Source organism: Humulus lupulus, chromosome 2, assembly GCF_963169125.1.
Source record: "Humulus lupulus chromosome 2, drHumLupu1.1, whole genome shotgun sequence".
NCBI lineage: Eukaryota > Viridiplantae > Streptophyta > Magnoliopsida > Rosales > Cannabaceae > Humulus > Humulus lupulus.
Genome location: NC_084794.1, coordinates 191,948,154 through 191,965,781, shown reverse-complemented (window position 1 = coordinate 191,965,781; position 17,628 = coordinate 191,948,154). Strand labels below are relative to the sequence as shown.

Below are 17,628 nucleotides of genomic sequence, written 5' to 3'. Positions count from 1 at the left end.
CAAAAAAAAAAGGTTTTGAGATAGAGATTTTTTATTGTTGGGGCATAAGGCTAATAACCTTGGTTATGTATTACAACTCAAAGCAATAATAACAAGTAATCTAACTGTAATGGAAGATAATCACAAAGTACATAAACACAAATAAGTAAGTATAGAATGGACCTTTCTTGAAGAACAATTTTCTAACATAAAATCATGAGTCTGTGATTTTATGTGAACCACAAATGTTACAAGGCTTGACACAAATGAAGATCTGTTGTCCAAAAATCTCTATTCCTAGCCTTCTCCTTGGAATTGATTGAAGCTACAACAATGGAATGAGATTGGGATTCACAAGCCTTGATTCTTCATACAAGTCAATATTTATTGATAAAGATCTTCGAGAAAACTAGAAATCTTGAAAGCTAGAGAGAAAGAGAGAGAGAGAGAGAGAGAGAGAGAGAGAGAGAGAGAGAGAGAGAGAGAGAGAGATGTGAGTGATCAAGTCACCAATTAACTCAAATGAACCCTTTTAATAGTATAGGAACCTCATTAGACTCAACCAATGAGATTTAAGCATTTTAATTTAAATTTTAGAGCCAAAAAAATGTCACTGTACGACGCGTTGGTCTATCATTTCGTGGATGAGTGACGCATTGCCTATTAGAGGTGACGCATCGCAAATGCCACTGACTTGGCGCTCCAAAACTTGTCTCAAAATATCCCCAATACTCCCAAACTTTTTGGGTACTCTTATATACTCCAAAGAAACACTTTGGACCCAAATAAGATGATTTATAAATGCCTATACCGAAAGTCAACTCTCACATGTTGACTTTGTGAAGTCGTTATGGTTTTTTGCACCTCTTCGTGCCTAACCGATTTCACCATGTATTTAACCAATCATAACACCTTCTTCTCACGGTCCCTATAGAATGGTTGAGGTCTAGAGTAGTGTACCTAGTGCTTGGTGTCTATGAACACATTCTCTCGCGAATCAACAAGCTCGGTGTACTCAGAGTATTGGGCGGTATACTATTCTTCCGGATTCTTTTTCATTTTCTTGTTCCCTTTGTTTTATTCTCACACTTGCTCCCACTCGAGCCTACACTAGGCCCTATAGACTGGATGGAGTAGATGGTCTAGCGCTAAAGCTTGGCTGATAGGCACTGAACCCCATAGGAGCTACTCCATATCCCGTCGGCATCACACTATAGCTGAGCTGAAGAGTGGTGTAGTTGTACAACGGAGCACTCATTTGTGTGAGAGTATACTATGGGAATTGAGAAATCTTCTTAATGGTGGTGGTAGGCACACTAGGCACTGGTACAGACACTGGGCCTCCAAAAGCCCTTATCTACGCATCTTCCCTATTGATAAATTCTTGGACCCGACAAATGAAATCATCTAGCCTATGGCATCCTCGCCTCTGTAATTCACACTACACCAAATATCCCTTTTTATAACATAAAAATATAATACTAATGAAAAAGTATTATGATATACATATATATATTTATGTGGTAAAAGGAAAAAATGGCGATAATTTATTTGGGAGCCCGCCTATAATAAAAGTTATGTTTTTTCGTGTAATGAACGTACCTTCCGACATTTTCTTTATTCTTTAAGCAAAAGCTTGAACCACCTCCATCTTCACCTTCTTCTTCTTCTACTGGTTCTGGATCTTCCTCTGTCTTCATTCTCCTGCTAGGGTTTCATTTTCTCTTTGGTATTTATGCTCAATGTTCTATTGTTTCGACCTGTACTAATCCTTCTCAAGGTATTTACTATCTTCTTCTGTTTTGCTTTTCGATCTCGATCCGTACATATTCGAATCTTCTCTTTTGAGATATGGATAATGAGAATGGTGGAGTTGGAGTGAGTTTAATTGTATTGATCTCGAATCGTTGTTTTCTATGGCAGCTTTGAATTAGTTTTGGAAGGATCGACAATGGTGGATTCTGGACCAGTAACGCCTGGGCAGGTGCGTGGTTTTCTATTTTGGCTTGTTCGAGGTGTGGTTCTTAGTTTATAATTGAATGTAGCAGACTTTAGCTGAGAAGACAGATATAGAAATAGAAATTTTGAATTTTCGGAGTTTGATTTGCAGTTTTTGGTTGAAGATCTCTTTATTTGCTTAAGATATTTTCTAATGCCTTACTTGTGGAGCTTTCGATCTGAAAATGATTGGTCTTGTCACCATTTATTTTTTTTGGCGGTGGGTGGTGTGTAGTACTGCATTTAATTAGCTGAACGAAAGAGATTGGCTTGGTGTGAAATTTGAATTTAATTTTATAAAATGGATTCATATGCATCTATAAAAGTTAATTTCTTAAAGGAACGAACTTTAGTTCATTTTTCGTGTCATTTTCTGCATTGTATCGTTCGCTGATCTTTCATTTGACTTCTTAAGATGATCATAGCGTGTATGATGGTGCTCTTTCCCTATGATGGAAGAACTCATTGTTGGAAACAAGTTCTCCTTGGTTTTTCATCATTGCCGTTTGCATCTTTGCCGCCTCATTATCACCACCACCATAACCATCTTTATCTCTCTTTTTCTTTCTTTCTATCTTTCTTTATTTACTCCTCTCTCTCTATCTCTTTTACGAGGTGGGTGAAGTTGTAAATGGGCTTTGAAGAAAAATCTGTGGTTAACAAGGTTAATGATCTGATATAGCTATGAGATTTGAGCTTTGGAGAGTGGTGGAGATTCTTCTTATCATTTGAAGTTATTTTTTCTAAATTTCTTGTTGGCTTTTATTTATTTTTTAAAAATAAATATCTCTATAAGTCTCTCCCTCCCTCTCTCTCTCTATATATATGTTTATACATATGTATATATATTAAAATCGTGGAATATTTCTATGTCTCTGTATGCAGATATGTGTATATACATTTTTGGTTTGTAATCTTAACATCCATGTTCTAATATTTCACTGAGGAATAACGTCTATATGGATCCTGCTCAGAAGTTCTCCTTGCTGCTGTTATTTCTTGGATTGGGTATGGTATTGTCTTTTATTGAATTCCCCATAGTTCTTGCTTTTTTTATGTTCCTTGTGATATGTGTGAAGAGAACCTGTTGTTTTATTTGAAGCATTTTGTTTTATTGAAATTTTGTAATAAAGATGCATTTTTACACCCTTTTGTAGCTCTTTTCTTTTATGCTTGCACTTTCTACTATTTCAAAAAAAACTATTCAAGATGAACATCAAGCTGACAGTACTTTTCCAAAATTGCCACAATTCATTTATTTTTATTATTGTTATTATTTTCTTTCAACTATTTTGTACAATTATGGGAATCATCTTATGTTTTTGTTTTCTTAACACTTCCTCTTCCTCAGTCTGTGTATTAGCGAGCGCCTCTTCTCTTAAGTATGATTTTGGGCATTGCAAAAGAGTTGTCAAGGAATGGGCTTTTTCTTCTCTTGAAGAAGAAATCAAAGCAGACAAACACACATTAAGGGATTTGCTGTTCTTCCTGCACGTCCCTAGAACAGGAGGACGGACATATTTTCATTGGTATTTCCATATTTTCAATATACAATAAGCACACTTGGCATTGATTCGTGTACTCATTTATGCATCTGACTGTAATCTTTTGATGCAGTTTTTTGAGAAAGTTGTATCCTAACTCTTTGGAGTGCCCCCGATCTTATGATAAACTGCGATTTGATCCAAGGTAACATCTCTCTCTCTCTCTCTCTCTCTCCCTTTCTCTTTGTGCATTAATGCTAGACATTGATTGACTATAATATTGTCAGCATTGTTACATCTTGTTGATTTCAAAATGACGAATTTTCCTTTTATTAGCACACACCTGCTCCTTTTTGAGGTAATTGGATTAGTTTATATAATTTTACTCCACTATCTTGCTAAGCTTTTGGTTTGGAATTGTACTTGGTAGTAATTTTCTTCATTTGCAGAAAGTGCAAATGCAGGTTTCTGGTTACTCATGATGACTACAGCATGGTATCCAAACTTGCAAAGCAGAGCACGTTAGTAGTGACAATACTCAGGGATCCAGTTGACCGTGTCTTTAGTACTTATGAATTTTCAATAGAAGTAGCAGCTAGGTTTTTGGTGCATCCTAATTTAACTTCTGCAACACAAATGGCTAAACGATTGTGTGCTAAAACAACTGGTGTAAGCATACTGGATATATGGCCCTGGAAATATTTGGTTCCATGGATGAGGGAAGACCTTTTTGCTTGTGTATGTTTGCTTTCTTTTTCTGCTGTTTGGTGTATCTTCTTTTGATTTTTATTCATACATATGTGTGCACATGGATTTCTATTATGTTTAGTATTGCTTTGACAAGAGCCATAATTTTTTTTTAAAATCATACTTGGTTTCTGGGTTTAGTTTATCTATGTCTGATAAATGGTAGCAATATGAAAAAGAATTCTTCTTGGGAAACTGCCAATGGTAGTCATATCTTTCTTAGTTCTTTTTTTAATATATATATATATAAATCTTGAGATGTTGCCTTCTTACCCGCAAGTTGGATATACTAATGTGCGTGTATATATATGAACAGAGAGATACTAGAAAGCATAGGGGCTTAAATGACATCATGAGTAGTGACCCATATGACACGCCGGAGATTGCTATGCCATTGCATGAGTACATTCATGATCCTATTGCTCATGACATAGTTCACAATGGAGCAACATTTCAGGTAGATAGCCCATGTTTTTATACAGCATCATGATTTTATTTTATTTTGGGTGGGACGAGGGGTTAACACAATGCCATTATGTTATATGTCCATGCATGTAGTATATTTACAGCAAAGTTGCATATTTCTTTGTATGTACTGAAGGTAACTATTTCCACTTGCTTAATATTGTATCAATATCTCATTATACCATTGCATGAGTACATTCACGATCCTATTGTTCTTGTTCATGACATAGTTCATTTAACAATTGAGCGATATTTCAGGTAGACAGCCCATGCTTTTATATGGTATCATGATTTTTTTAGGGGGGACAAGGGGTTAACACAATGCCTTTATATTATATGTCCATGCATGTAATATATTTAACGAGAAGTTGCGTAATACTTTGTTTGTAATGAAGGGTAACTATTTGCATTGGCTTAATATTGTATCAATATCTCATTTTAAGAATTAATTCTATTAGGATAAAATAAATAAAAACATGGGCGAGTTTGGTATTTAGCCTTGTTGTTTTACCTTTTCACCTTTTTTTAAAAGATATTATGTTTGGGCATGTAACATGGAAGTACATCATAAAAGCTCTCAAGTGGACTAGAATCACTGTTTTTTTTTTACATTTCTGTATAATCTTTCATCTGTCTGGTGTTCATTGAGGCTCAATACCTGACCACTTACCTTAAAGGTTGCAGGTTTGACAAACAACTCCTATACTCCAGAATCACATTTTGTGCGCCATTGTGTGCAAAAGTACAAGGTTCTTGGTCATCATGTGCTTCAAGTAGCAAAGGTGATAAATTAATGTATTCTGCACAGGACTTTTGTAGTGGATTGTCTACCATCAAATACCTGTTATTAAAAAGTAGTCATAGTGTTAGACAACTGACTTAATTGTAAAGTAATGAAAAATTTGTCAGTATATGTCTTTTCTCATTTTCTGGTTGATAAATTGTCATGACGAAAATTTTCTAAATCTTGCAGAAAAGATTAGATGATATGTTATATATTGGTCTTACTGAAGAACACAGAAAATCTGCAACCATGTTTGCAAATGTAGTTGGTTCGCAAGTGATTTCCCAGCTCAGAGCATCAAGTTCAAAAACAAAGGGAAGTGCTGGCAGGAAATCAGGTTGGTGTAGTGAACACTGTATTTGCTATGTTAATCAACCTTTTGTATGTGGCAATTGCAACATTTGAATATGTTTGAAAGCTGGAGCTTGAGTTGAATAGGAGACACTGCTCTGATTTTGTGTTTATTCGAACTATATTGAAAAATACAAAGGTCTGCTAGATCTGCTAAAATCAGAGAGATTTGAATTTAAATATGAAGGTCTGATAAAATAAATGGACTAAAAAAACAGAATAAAAAAGCTGAAACAAATATTTTGAAAAAATAAAATCAAAGAAATTTTAATAACTATTATATGTTACATGTACTTTTGTATGTTAATATGTTCCTCAGTGTACTACATTAACACCCTTTATGTTTTATCATCGATTGACATGAAAAATTCATTACTTGAATCAGGAGAATTGTAAAATCTTATTTCATGTGAATTGTTCTAAACAAGTGAACGAGTTGAATTGTTGAACTAAATTCAATCTGTGTATAGCTTAGTAAAATGTATTTGTCTATGTTCTTGTTTTAATGTTGAGGATTGTAGTTTCATTAGCCCAATAATGAAAATAGTAGTAGTTTCAAATAGGTCCATGATTTTTCATCATAACCGTTTCCATCTTTAGATGGTAACAAGATGATCTTTTTGTTTTCTTTGCATTCTCTCTCTAGATTGGTGAAGATGCAAACTGGTTTTAATGAAAATCATGGTTATGTGCTTGAGTATAAAAAAGGCTCCATTTTGATATGTTTTTAAAATGTGTATATCTAAAAGAATTGAGGGCTTTATCTCAAATGACTACTATGTTTTGATTTCGTTTTTGTGTTGTTGTTCATGTTGCAATTTTTTTTTTGTAAGTGTTCTTATTACTTTCTTTATTTCAAAATTTGTATTTTTCTTAATTGCATTATGACTTCAAGGATATATTGTTGGGGTTTTATGCCCTAATTAAAACCCAAATTCTTTGTAATCTCATTTTATTATCAATAAAAGAATAGAAATCATTTTTTGACTTGGTCAATCACGTTGCTCACATGTTTTATTTTCATGATTATTTGTTTAATATAAACTTCTATTAAATCCCGAGCATATAGCTAATTTTATTTATAGTGACATAATCACAGTGGAATATAAATATGATTATATGTTCAAAAATAAGTTAGTCCTAAGATTAGTCAGTGCACCGGATTTACACTGACTTGCCAATCTACGATATGATCTACTTACACATTACAGTGTTATGTTCTTTCCAGAACATTAGCAAAGTAGATAAGATCGGATGTATTTGTTACATCGGACAGGACCGATATTGACAGTTGATAAGATAAGTAAACATACCGTTATTATCTATTCTAGTCATATCATATAGTTGACCATAGGTCAATTCAATCTCAATTCTGAGTGGTTAGTATTCTAACTGATTGTATTATTTGAGTTCTTTGACTTGTTCGTTACCAGCTTACCCTACGGACTAGCCCATACTTACATCTTAGGAACTCGGTAGTATAATTGAGTGGGAGTGTTAATCATAGATATGAACATCTATAGCTTCTGATGAAGAAGTGAAACGATGGTTTCTTTTTAGTTTGGTTCAAGGTGTTAAATGATAGAGATCTCATTTCAGTAATTAAATTAGTTTACTGAAATATCATTTACAAGGAACTAAGTGTTTCAAGGATAAAATACAATGATGGGTAAAATGGTATTTTAGTCCTATCTCATTGTAGACCGTCTATAGAGGATTGAGTGACAATTATGGTTGTAACAATGGATAATTAATAGCGTATCTATATTTGTTATAGAGCGTTCTATGAATTCAAGAGTGCAATTCCAAATCTATAGTGGAGTCACGAGGAATTAATAAGTTAGTAAATTTATTTGTTAGATTTATGATAACTTATTGGAGCTTGATTTCATAGCCCCATGGTCCCCATTGTACCTTGGATAAAATCATCTAGATAGTCTCAATTAATTGATTTAATCATCAATTAGAATTATCAAAGTTGACCAGGTCAATTTTGGATAGTTTCACAGAGTTGTGTAATTTTGAGAAGAAAAGAGAAATTATGGCAGATTTATTAATTAAGATAAATTGGTATCTAAATTAATAAATAAGTTTAAATCAAGGTTCAAATTATAAATAATTAATTTGATAAAGGATTTAAATAATTATTTAATTAATTAAATCAATAGAAAATAATACAGGCCTTGATTTTAAGTCCAATGGGCTTATAATCAAATGGGAAATTTCACGGGCCTATAGCCCATGATAATTTCGACCTAGGGCTTCAAAATGGCTGATATTTTATTGATTTTTTAATTAAATTAAATGGCCTAATTGATTCTATAAAAGGAGTGCTTAGAGAGAAGATTTTAGAGACGGCAGATAAGTCACAAGTCAGATTTTCTGATAGTTTTATATTCTTTCTAAACACAAGTCCTTTTCTAAGCCACTTTGTTATTTTCTCTTCTTCTCTCTATATCTATCTCATGTGTTGAGAATTTCCCACACTAGTCTAGGTGGTTCTAAGGATACATTGGAAGATCGTGAAGAAAATAGAAGATTGGTTCAGTTTCTTGATAATACTCTGCGACAGAGAGGATACAAGAGTTAGAGAAACTGAAGGAAGGACTCTTAATTCCGCTGCGTATACTGTAAGTATTATACCATTTGTTTCTCTTTGAATTCAATTTTAGAAACATGTTTTAGGCTATCTTGTATTAATTTGTTTAATATTAGATATACATGAAAATAAATAAAGATCCTGTATAAGCTAATCCAACATATATATGTCTAGTGCTAAAATAATCATAATTTTGTGGGGACATTACTTTTACAAATCTAATTAATTAAACCTGTTTTGAGTAGACAGTCCTTACTAGTTGGCTAGGAGTGTGAACACAGCCAAAATTGTGACAGATTTTACTAGAGCATTGATGATTGAGAAAACAAACAAGTATGCAACCACTTGTTTTCCTTACAGTTGTTATATAACATATGGTATGAATTACTTTTGGTTTGTGCACATGCTCCTTTTGATGGTTTATGTATTTGGCATAAGTAAAATAATAATAGTTAGTGGTAGTTTATTTTATGAAATTGGTGAGAAGATGTGTTTATTAAAAAAAAATCTTGTATTTTCTTTGATTAGATTGGGGTTTTATTTATTTATTTCTGGGCTTTGTCACCTCTATTTTTGTTTTTAAGTTCTTTATGTTGAATTTATTTACTATAATAATTTCTTTTTTGGTATAGGCTGCTTTTAGAATCTCAATCATGCAGTTTACTACACAAAAAATCCCTTCTTGCAACACATAAGGAGCGCCTAGCAACCTTGAAGGAAACGGTATGGAGCGCCTTTAATTTGTACAATATTATGATAATTAATATCTCGTTTTTATTGTTACTATGTCCCATAAGCTAATCTCAATAATTTTATTACTGTTGTGGTTGGATTAGTATTGAAAGTAAATTTTGTTTAACTTCTCTATCCTTTCCCCTCACACATATATACATGAACACATATTTCTTATTATTGATATTCTTAAAATTGTTGAGGGCTTTGTGGTAGTTTGAATTATCAAAACAAATTTTACTTATTTTCATAGAGTTTATATCTATACTAATTGTAATATGGAATTCTTGATATTTGAAAGAACATGAAATCATATACTTGGGTTTTGAAGGAATTGGAACCTAGAGTGTTCTTTTTGATGAAAATGAACACTGTGTTCAAATAGTCATTGTAGCTGTTTGAAAAGTGCACTAATCTATCGAGTCCATGTCCCTAAGATGATGCTATTTGCAAGTTTCTTCTCTTTTTCCACTTGCTGCCCCTGTTTTGCATTATGAGTGAAATCTGAAGAAAAAAAAAAGGGGGTTTATTTAAGCAAAAGATGGTAGAGATATCTGAAGAAAAAAAAAAGGGGGTTTTATTTAAGCAAATGATGGCAGAGCTATGCTTATGAATTTATATATGTATATATATATTGTCTTTAGATCTTTGCTTGCTTGTTGAATTATTGACTTGGCACAGCTAGTGTTTAAGTTTATAGCATCAATTAAGTCATTAAAGTATACTCAAAGTTTTGTTGCATACCATCTGTTTGAGGAAAAGTCTGAGTTAAAATCAGTATTCTTTTGTTTTCATTCTTCATTCTTATTTGTAATTGTACAATTAGCCATTTTGGTGTTGTAAAATTTCTATTTTAGATGAATAAGCTGGTAGATTAATAAGATGCTAAACCAATTTCAAATTTTTCAATGTCTTTGTCAGCAGCAACTTCTCATCTTGTAAGAGTGTAACTGAACTAATTATCATATGGTCAATTTATCTTCTGATAACAGGGAGTTTCAAGCTGTGTGAAAGAAGTAGTCATTGGATTTATGATGGCTCCAACATATCATCCAGCAATGAAGCTTGTCCGCTCAGTCAGGAAAAAGCTGAAAGTAAAAATTGTATTTAATATATTGGGCCCTATGTTAAACCCAGCAAGAGTACTGTATGCTGTTGTGGGTGTCTATGCAGAAGAATTGGTAAGTTTTTTGTCAGATTTTTATAATTTTAAACTTTACTTCTACCTATTTTGTTGAATTGTGGTCTACATATGATGTTCATGGCGACTAGCAAATACGACTAGCATATCTAAGGATTTTACATAAATGATGATGGAACCGTTTGTAAAACAAAAAAGATAAAGTCCACATAGGAACAAACAATAAAGTTCTGAATGCCTTTTTCATTTGAGACTTGTGGTAGAACTGGAGAATTTCAGATTGTGACTTGTGATACTCTCTATCATGTAACTCAGTCTTCTGTAATTTTAGTGTAAATCGTAAGGACCCATCTAGCTGCATGGAACCAGTTTCACTAATGAAAACAAGGTGTTGGGGCATAGTATTAGAAACAAAAAAGAGAAAACTTTCTTGTTATTCTTTCTGTGAAAAGTGTTCTGTACAAAGGTGAACAAATCAAGCTTATATAGCTGGTTAAATAACAACTCACTAAACATAAAATTTAACTAACTTAGGTAACTAATTAATCACAGTGTTTAATACTCCCCTCAAGATGGAGTGTGCATATAAATTTTTTACACCCATCTTGGAATGATCTCAAGTTTGAACTAACCCTGAGATCAATATTTTAGATCTCAAAGCTTGAAATAAAAATAATAAGTGTTGTAGGTTTCATCTAAATTATGGCTAAGACATCAATATAATATAACTAGTTGGAATATTGTAATTTTAATAGAGAGCATTTTTGTTGAATACATACAGGTTCTTTTATATTGTAACATCATTTAGTAGATTGATACTCATATGCAGATATGCTTTATGTATAGATTTTTCATAGGGGAATCCTCATTCAAGCCAATATATTTGATGTTCTTGGTATTTATATGTTACATTTGTAATGGTGTAATCCATGTAGTTGGAATAAAAGGGACTGCTTTTCCTGTAACTAGTTAGTGCCAAAGAGCCTTGTCCAAATGGTCTTTTCGAATTTTCCTATAACATGCTTTAATACCTTATTATTGGTTGCTTGGCAGACTCTGAGCTTTAATTGTCCTATTTCTTGTACTTGATTTATTTCTCTGCACTGTTTGCAGAGGCAAAATCTGGTCAAAGGGAATATGCAACTCTTTTCAGTGAAACAACAGAGAAGGCAAGCTCTGGAAGCTCATGCTGCTGCTTTTGCACAATTTAAAGTGCGTAAATTAACTTCTCCCTCTCTTTTTCTCTCTTAATTCTCTTGTTTTTTATCGCACTTGGTATGCATATCATATATGCATATTTGTTGATTGATTATCGATTTTATACAGGTTCCAGGGAATGAGAATCCTTCTACTCATTTCCTTTGCAACAAAGACTTTTAATGCTAGCCAAATTACATCAAAGTTGCATGTTATAGAGCTTGGTGCCCAACCAGGTTAGCTTAGTATTATTTAATTCACCCCCTTTATTGAAAAAGATAAATATGTTTGATTGGTCTAGAATCTTAATCAGAAATTTATTCCTTTCTTTCTGTCTTGATGAATAATTTTTCTCTATTTTATCATTGCAAACTTATTAGCAGGAAAACCTTATTTTACAAAGAAACAAGCAGATCTTTTCTTTCCTCCAGATTTTGTATGTGGTGTCCTCTCTTGGAAATAATTTCCATAGCATTTTTCTTGAAGTAATTTGTGATGCTAGATAATAACAATAAAATATTTCTTTGTTTATTTTGCAGATGTGACAAGCGAAATAGAAAAATGATATTTAATTTTGAAGGCTTTGTGTTGGGCAGCTGTAGAATATTTTGTGCTGAAAGTAGTAACTTTTCAATATGTTGAATATTTAAGACTACTTGAATACTTAAAGAACATTTTGTTGTTGATGACAATGTTGAATGTTTTAAACCAATTTGTAGATTGTTAATACAATGTTGAATGTTTTTATTTTTTGTTATTTGAAAATCAAGTTCATTTGATGATGCTAGTATATATTAGAAAGCTAATTTTAATTATATAAATAAAAAATAAAAATATAATAGAATAAATTAATGTTATATAAATGAATATATAATGAGAATTTAAACTTATCTAAATATTAAAATAATACGAAAAATGTGTTATAATATCTATTACAATAACACTTTTTATAAGTAAAGAATTTTGTTATGCAAACTTTATTCTATAACACAAAAAATGTGTTATACTAAAGTGTAGTATAACACAAATTTATAAGTATTGAAATGTGTTACATAATCGACTATAAATAATATAATTAAACACTTATCTATTTATTAAAATAACACAGAAAATGTGTTATCGTTGACAGTATAATAACACATCAGTATAACAATGATAAAGTGTTATGTAAAGTACCTTGACCTACAATAACATAGTCAGTCTTAACACATCAAAAAGTGTTATGGTATGTTTTGATAACACATTTTTGGTGTTATTAAAAGCATTTTTTCTTGTAGTGTCATCCCACAGAGGAGAACCTAGTTGGATGCCTACTTGTAAGGCCATGAGTTGCTGGCCATCATCCAACCTTTTAGTTCTCACAGCTTCCTCCTTGAAGCGCTTGTGTAGGATTTAAGGGTCTCAAAAGGCCCTTCCTTGATATTGGCCAAGGCGTTGACCTCGAAGTTCACCTTCCTTGCTACAATGAACTGTCTCCGAAATTTGGAGGACAGCTGGAACCACGAGTGGATTGACCCTAGTCTATATTTCTTGAACCACTCATTAGCTGCTTCGATCAGGGTCAATGGGAAGTAGTGGTATCGAGCATCATCAGACACTTGGCAAATCGGCATAAGGTGATTGAATATAGAGAGGTGATTGGAGGAATCTATCATCCCACTATACAGAGTTATGTCAGGCATTTTGAATCCTTTGGGTAGTAAGGCCTCCACTATATGTCTGACACACAGCTCTACATCCTCATCCTCAGATTCTGATTCATTCCCCTGCCTCTTCGCCATTTTAAGCATTAACTTCTTAAGACTTTCCAGCTCTACTCGAATGGGGTCATTATTCGCATTGTGAGTCGGAGAAGGTAGATTGTCAGGCATTGCTTCTTTCCTACGAGCATTGAGATTGTCTCGCACGTTAGGTTGTCTTTTCTGTCCTCCCTGGTGGGTGTCTTTGGGTGTGACACTGTTTTTGCGAGCATTAAGAATGTCTCACAAATAAAGTTGCACGCGCTCTCGACCACCATCTGTTAAGGTTTATGCCTTAAAATCATGTGAAAAGATATTTTTTTATTTAAATAAAAGTACATTTTAATTATATTTGAATGTTTTTTTTTTGGTGAATAAGAATCATTGTATTGCTCAAATCCATATCATTTACATTTCCAGCCTTTGAATCTAAGTTCCCTAAAATCCCCCTATCCTGACATCTATATAATCATGAAGTGTATCTTACAATTTTAAAAACCAATCCCTATCTAAAATCCTTGTCTTAATTGGCATTATCATGTGCAGTCTAAGTTTAATTTCTCTTTTAATTGCCTCTACAGTATGATTTACATGCCAAAGTTTATGAGACCACAATACATCATTTCGCACTCTCCAGATATGATACACCAATGTGGCAATAGTAGCTGTGAGAATACTCTTTCTGACTTTGCTTAGGTGCTTCGCTTTGGTAATCCACTGAATCGGTTGTTTATATTGCTCTGTTTGTGCTCTCCATTCTAGCCAATTCTTCACTTCCAACAAACAAGACTTGCTATATGTATACAGAAAAAATAAGTGTTGAATATCTTCATTGTACTCTCCACACAATAGACAAGATTAATCCAAGTGTGAATTGTAGTTGCTAATATAAACTCTGGTACGAAGCTTCTGTAACATCACTAACCAAAAAATGAACCTGTGTCTAGGGATGTTAAGCCTCTCCCAAACCATATTCCTCCAATGCACTTTGAGTGGGGGAGCAAAGAGAATATCGTGCCCTGATTTAATCTTATACTTCATTGCTATAAAAGATGCCATATCCAATTTGGATTTAAAAAAATCTTTAATAGCAACTAGTTTCTTCCAATACTAGCTGCAGTCTGATTGAGTTTTATAGTCCCACCAGTCCACTTTGGTCAAATAAACACTATGAATCCATCTAACCCACAACTTATCCTTTTTTGCTACAATAGCCCATACATATTTCCCCAGGGCCGCAATGTTCCAGTCAAGAACGTTCCTGAAGCCCAATCCTCTAGTTTCTTTGGGAAGACAAATATTATGCCAAGCAACTAAACTTGGCCCCAAGTACTCAGCCATTCCTTTCCAAAGAAACGCTCTATAGATGGCTTCAATATCTCTTAGTAGCTTCTTTGGTAATGTCATTATTTCAGCCCAATAAGAATGAATGGAAAGGAGTACAAAGTTAATCAATGTAGCTCTTCCCATATATAATAACTTCCGTGAACTCCACTGTTTAATCTTGTGCACCATTTTCTCTAATATAATCCCACATTCAGTAGAAGAATTTTTTTTTGAACAAATTGGAATACCAAGATAATGGAAAGGTAGATTACTTCTTGTGAATCTCGAGACTTCCAGCACCCGAAAAACCTCATAATCAACCATACCATTACAATAAAGACTCATTTGGAAAAAGAATAGAAGTCCCAGAGAACAGTTTGAGACCCCTAAGCATCCAATGAATAGAGATGTAATCTCCATGACAAAATAATAAGAGATCATCCGCAAAAGACAAATGATTTAATTTTAGTATTGAACATCTGTCATGAAATCTATAACCAGGTAGGGATCCCAATTTAAGCATAATTCGAGACAAGTATTCCATACCTAGTACAAAAAGAAATGGAGACATTGGATCCCCTTGACGCAGTCCTCGTTTAGATGCAAAGAACCCATGCATTGATCCATTGATCATCAATGAGAACCTCGGTGTTCTAGCACAAATCATAATGAGATTGATAAGCTTCTATGGAAAGTTAAAAGCAACTAGCATCTCTTCAATGAAATCCCACTCAATCGTGTCATAGGCTTTCCTCAAATCCAACTTGATCATACAACTCGGCTTGCAGCTTTTCCTTCCATAATGACGAACTAAATCTTGGCAAATCATGATATTATGTGCTATATACCTCCCATGAAAAATCCCCCTTGGTTCTCCGCAATCAATTATGGGAGAACTTGTTGAAGCCTTGAACAAATCATCTTAGATGCTGCTTTATATATGACATTACAACAAGAAATAGGTCTAAAATCACTTACATTATCTGGGCAAGTTGTCTTATGAATGAGAGTAATGGATGTGGCATTAATCTCTTTGAGAATCTTACCCGTGGATAAGAAAGATAGGACAGCAGCACTAACCTTTGAACCAACCAAATTCCAGTTATCTTGATAGAAGAAACTACTAAATCCATCCGGTCTTGGATCTTTCATCCTTGAAATGGAGAAGACGACCTCTTTAACTTCCTGAGATGTGAACTCTGCGGAAAGTATCCGAGTGTGAACCTCAGAAATGACAGGACCTAAATTCACTATTGTTTGAGAGATCTTCCTCCTGTGTTGCATAGTTGTCCCCAACAATCTTTGATAGTATCCTAAGAAAGCATCTTTGACTCCATCTGGTGTATCTATCTAAATACCATTCTCAGATTTGATTGAAATAATTATGTTCGGTAATCTTCTAGTTTTCAAGGACGCATGAAAAATATAAGTATTTTCATCTCCATTGTGAACCCAAGTTGCTTTAGATTTTTGTGCCAAAAACAGAATATAAGCTTTATGGAGATGAACAAACTTATCCCTAGCCTGTTGTTCCTACTTAATAAGAGTAGCATTGAGAGGATCTTTATGCAAGCCTTCCTGGGTCTCCAACAGATTAAGCTTTGCTTGAAATTCTGCCTTTTGAATATCATGAAACCCTTCTCTATTGATGTCCAGAAAAGCTTGTTTCAGGCTCTTCAATTTTGTAACCAGTTTAAACATCTCAGTACCCATAACAGGTGCATTCCAACTAGTACTAACCTTGACCTCATAAGAGGTATCTTCCTTCCACATCCAAAAATATCTGAATGGCTTCTTCCCCAAATTCACCTCAAAATAAAAAGATACAAGAATAGGGTTGTGATCAAAGATGCCTTCTGGAAGAAAAAAAGCTTCAGAATCCTGAAAAGTAGCAGTCCACTTCGAGTTAACCATAGCACGATCTATCTTTGAATATACTTGTTCCTCTACCTGCTGTTTGTTATTCCAAGTATAGAAGCACCCTGAGAATTTTAGATCTTCCAATTGGCAATAAATCATACAATCTCAAACCTTGGTATTGGTTTTTTTCCTTACCTTTTTACCTATTTGTTCTTGCTAATAAAGAATCTCATTATAATCCCCCACCACCATCCATGGATCATCAATATGCAAGGCCAGTCCCTAAATATCTTGCCACAACCTTTCCCTAGTCATCTCCTCATTAAATCCATATACAAAAGTGATGAAAAATATTCCTGCCCGGTTTGGAACTTGAGCCAAACAATGTATTAGCTGGCTAGTACATACTCTAATATCAAGAGAATACATACTCAGATTCCAAGCTACAATTATTCAGCCTTTATCAATCCAAGGATTGTTATTAGTAAAACACCAACCAAAAAATAAATTTGAATAAAGTGACCCCATATTTTTATTCTTCACCTGTGTTTCGAGGAGACTAACAAGCCCAACTCTCTTTGAATTGATTAACTGCTTAATCTCGCGATGCTTGTGCTAACTGTTCATCCCTCGTACATTCCAACAGAGTATTCTATCCATTGAAGATAGAGGGATCTCCCCCTCTTCCAGTGTTTAGCCTTTGTATCTCCTCTGTGACATGTTCCTCTGCCAGCATATAATACTAATTTGTCATTGTAGTTGGAATTTCCACAGTCTCTTGCCTTTTTGTCCCCTTAATCACTTTCTGAAATCCATCTTCATCAACTATTGGCATCAGCGATACCTGTTCTGTCATGCTCTTCTTAGGAACCCATGCTTGCTTAACTTGTTGTTTCTTCCTGCATAACTGAGTCTCATGTCCAAAACCAGAACAATGTTGACATACAATTGGTATCCATTCATACTCCACTTGAAGCTCAATTTCCTGATCAAATTCGTTCATAAGCCCAATTCTAGATGGAAAATCCTGATCCATACTAACCTCAATAAGAATTCTAGGGTAGCAAAGTCTATCCCTATGTTTTGTAATGTTATCAACTTGAATTGGTCTCCCTATCTGTCCCACAATCTTAAAGAGAGATTGTTCACCCCAATACTTAATATCTAAACCTCCCAATTGAATCCAAGTAGGTACTGAAGTGATATCCTCTTTAGAGAAATCATCT

General features: G+C 33.8%; 2 protein-coding genes across 6 annotated transcripts; one reads left to right on the top strand and one right to left on the bottom strand.

Annotated features, from left to right (window-relative positions):
• The first annotated feature begins 1,535 nt into the window (after positions 1-1,535).
• On the top strand, positions 1,536-12,256 carry LOC133818828 (protein-tyrosine sulfotransferase-like). 5 transcript variants are annotated; one of them, XM_062251909.1, is made up of 16 exons: positions 1,536-1,759; positions 1,903-1,963; positions 2,952-2,985; positions 3,329-3,506; positions 3,595-3,666; positions 3,911-4,199; positions 4,525-4,665; positions 5,351-5,455; positions 5,647-5,794; positions 8,304-8,438; positions 9,040-9,130; positions 10,132-10,320; positions 11,394-11,492; positions 11,607-11,713; positions 11,861-11,913; positions 12,017-12,256. In XM_062251909.1, exons 2-10 carry the CDS (start codon positions 1,931-1,933, stop codon positions 8,396-8,398), a joined length of 1,095 nt encoding a protein of 364 aa, XP_062107893.1. In that variant the 5' UTR covers positions 1,536-1,759; positions 1,903-1,930; the 3' UTR covers positions 8,399-8,438; positions 9,040-9,130; positions 10,132-10,320; positions 11,394-11,492; positions 11,607-11,713; positions 11,861-11,913; positions 12,017-12,256. The 5 variants fall into 5 exon arrangements, with proteins under 5 accessions (XP_062107893.1, XP_062107892.1, XP_062107894.1 ...); XM_062251908.1 differs by having other exon boundaries at positions 11,858-11,913; XM_062251912.1 differs by having other exon boundaries at positions 1,537-1,759; positions 8,299-8,438; positions 11,858-11,913.
• Positions 12,257-14,326: 2,070 nt separating this feature from the next.
• LOC133815034 (uncharacterized) lies at positions 14,327-15,826 on the bottom strand. Its single transcript, XM_062247925.1, has 3 exons — positions 15,521-15,826; positions 15,089-15,227; positions 14,327-14,928 (listed from the first exon to the last, which is right to left on the bottom strand). The coding sequence occupies exons 1-3, from the start codon at positions 15,824-15,826 to the stop codon at positions 14,327-14,329; spliced, it is 1,047 nt and encodes a 348-aa protein (XP_062103909.1).
• Between the last annotated feature and the right edge of the window lie 1,802 nt (positions 15,827-17,628).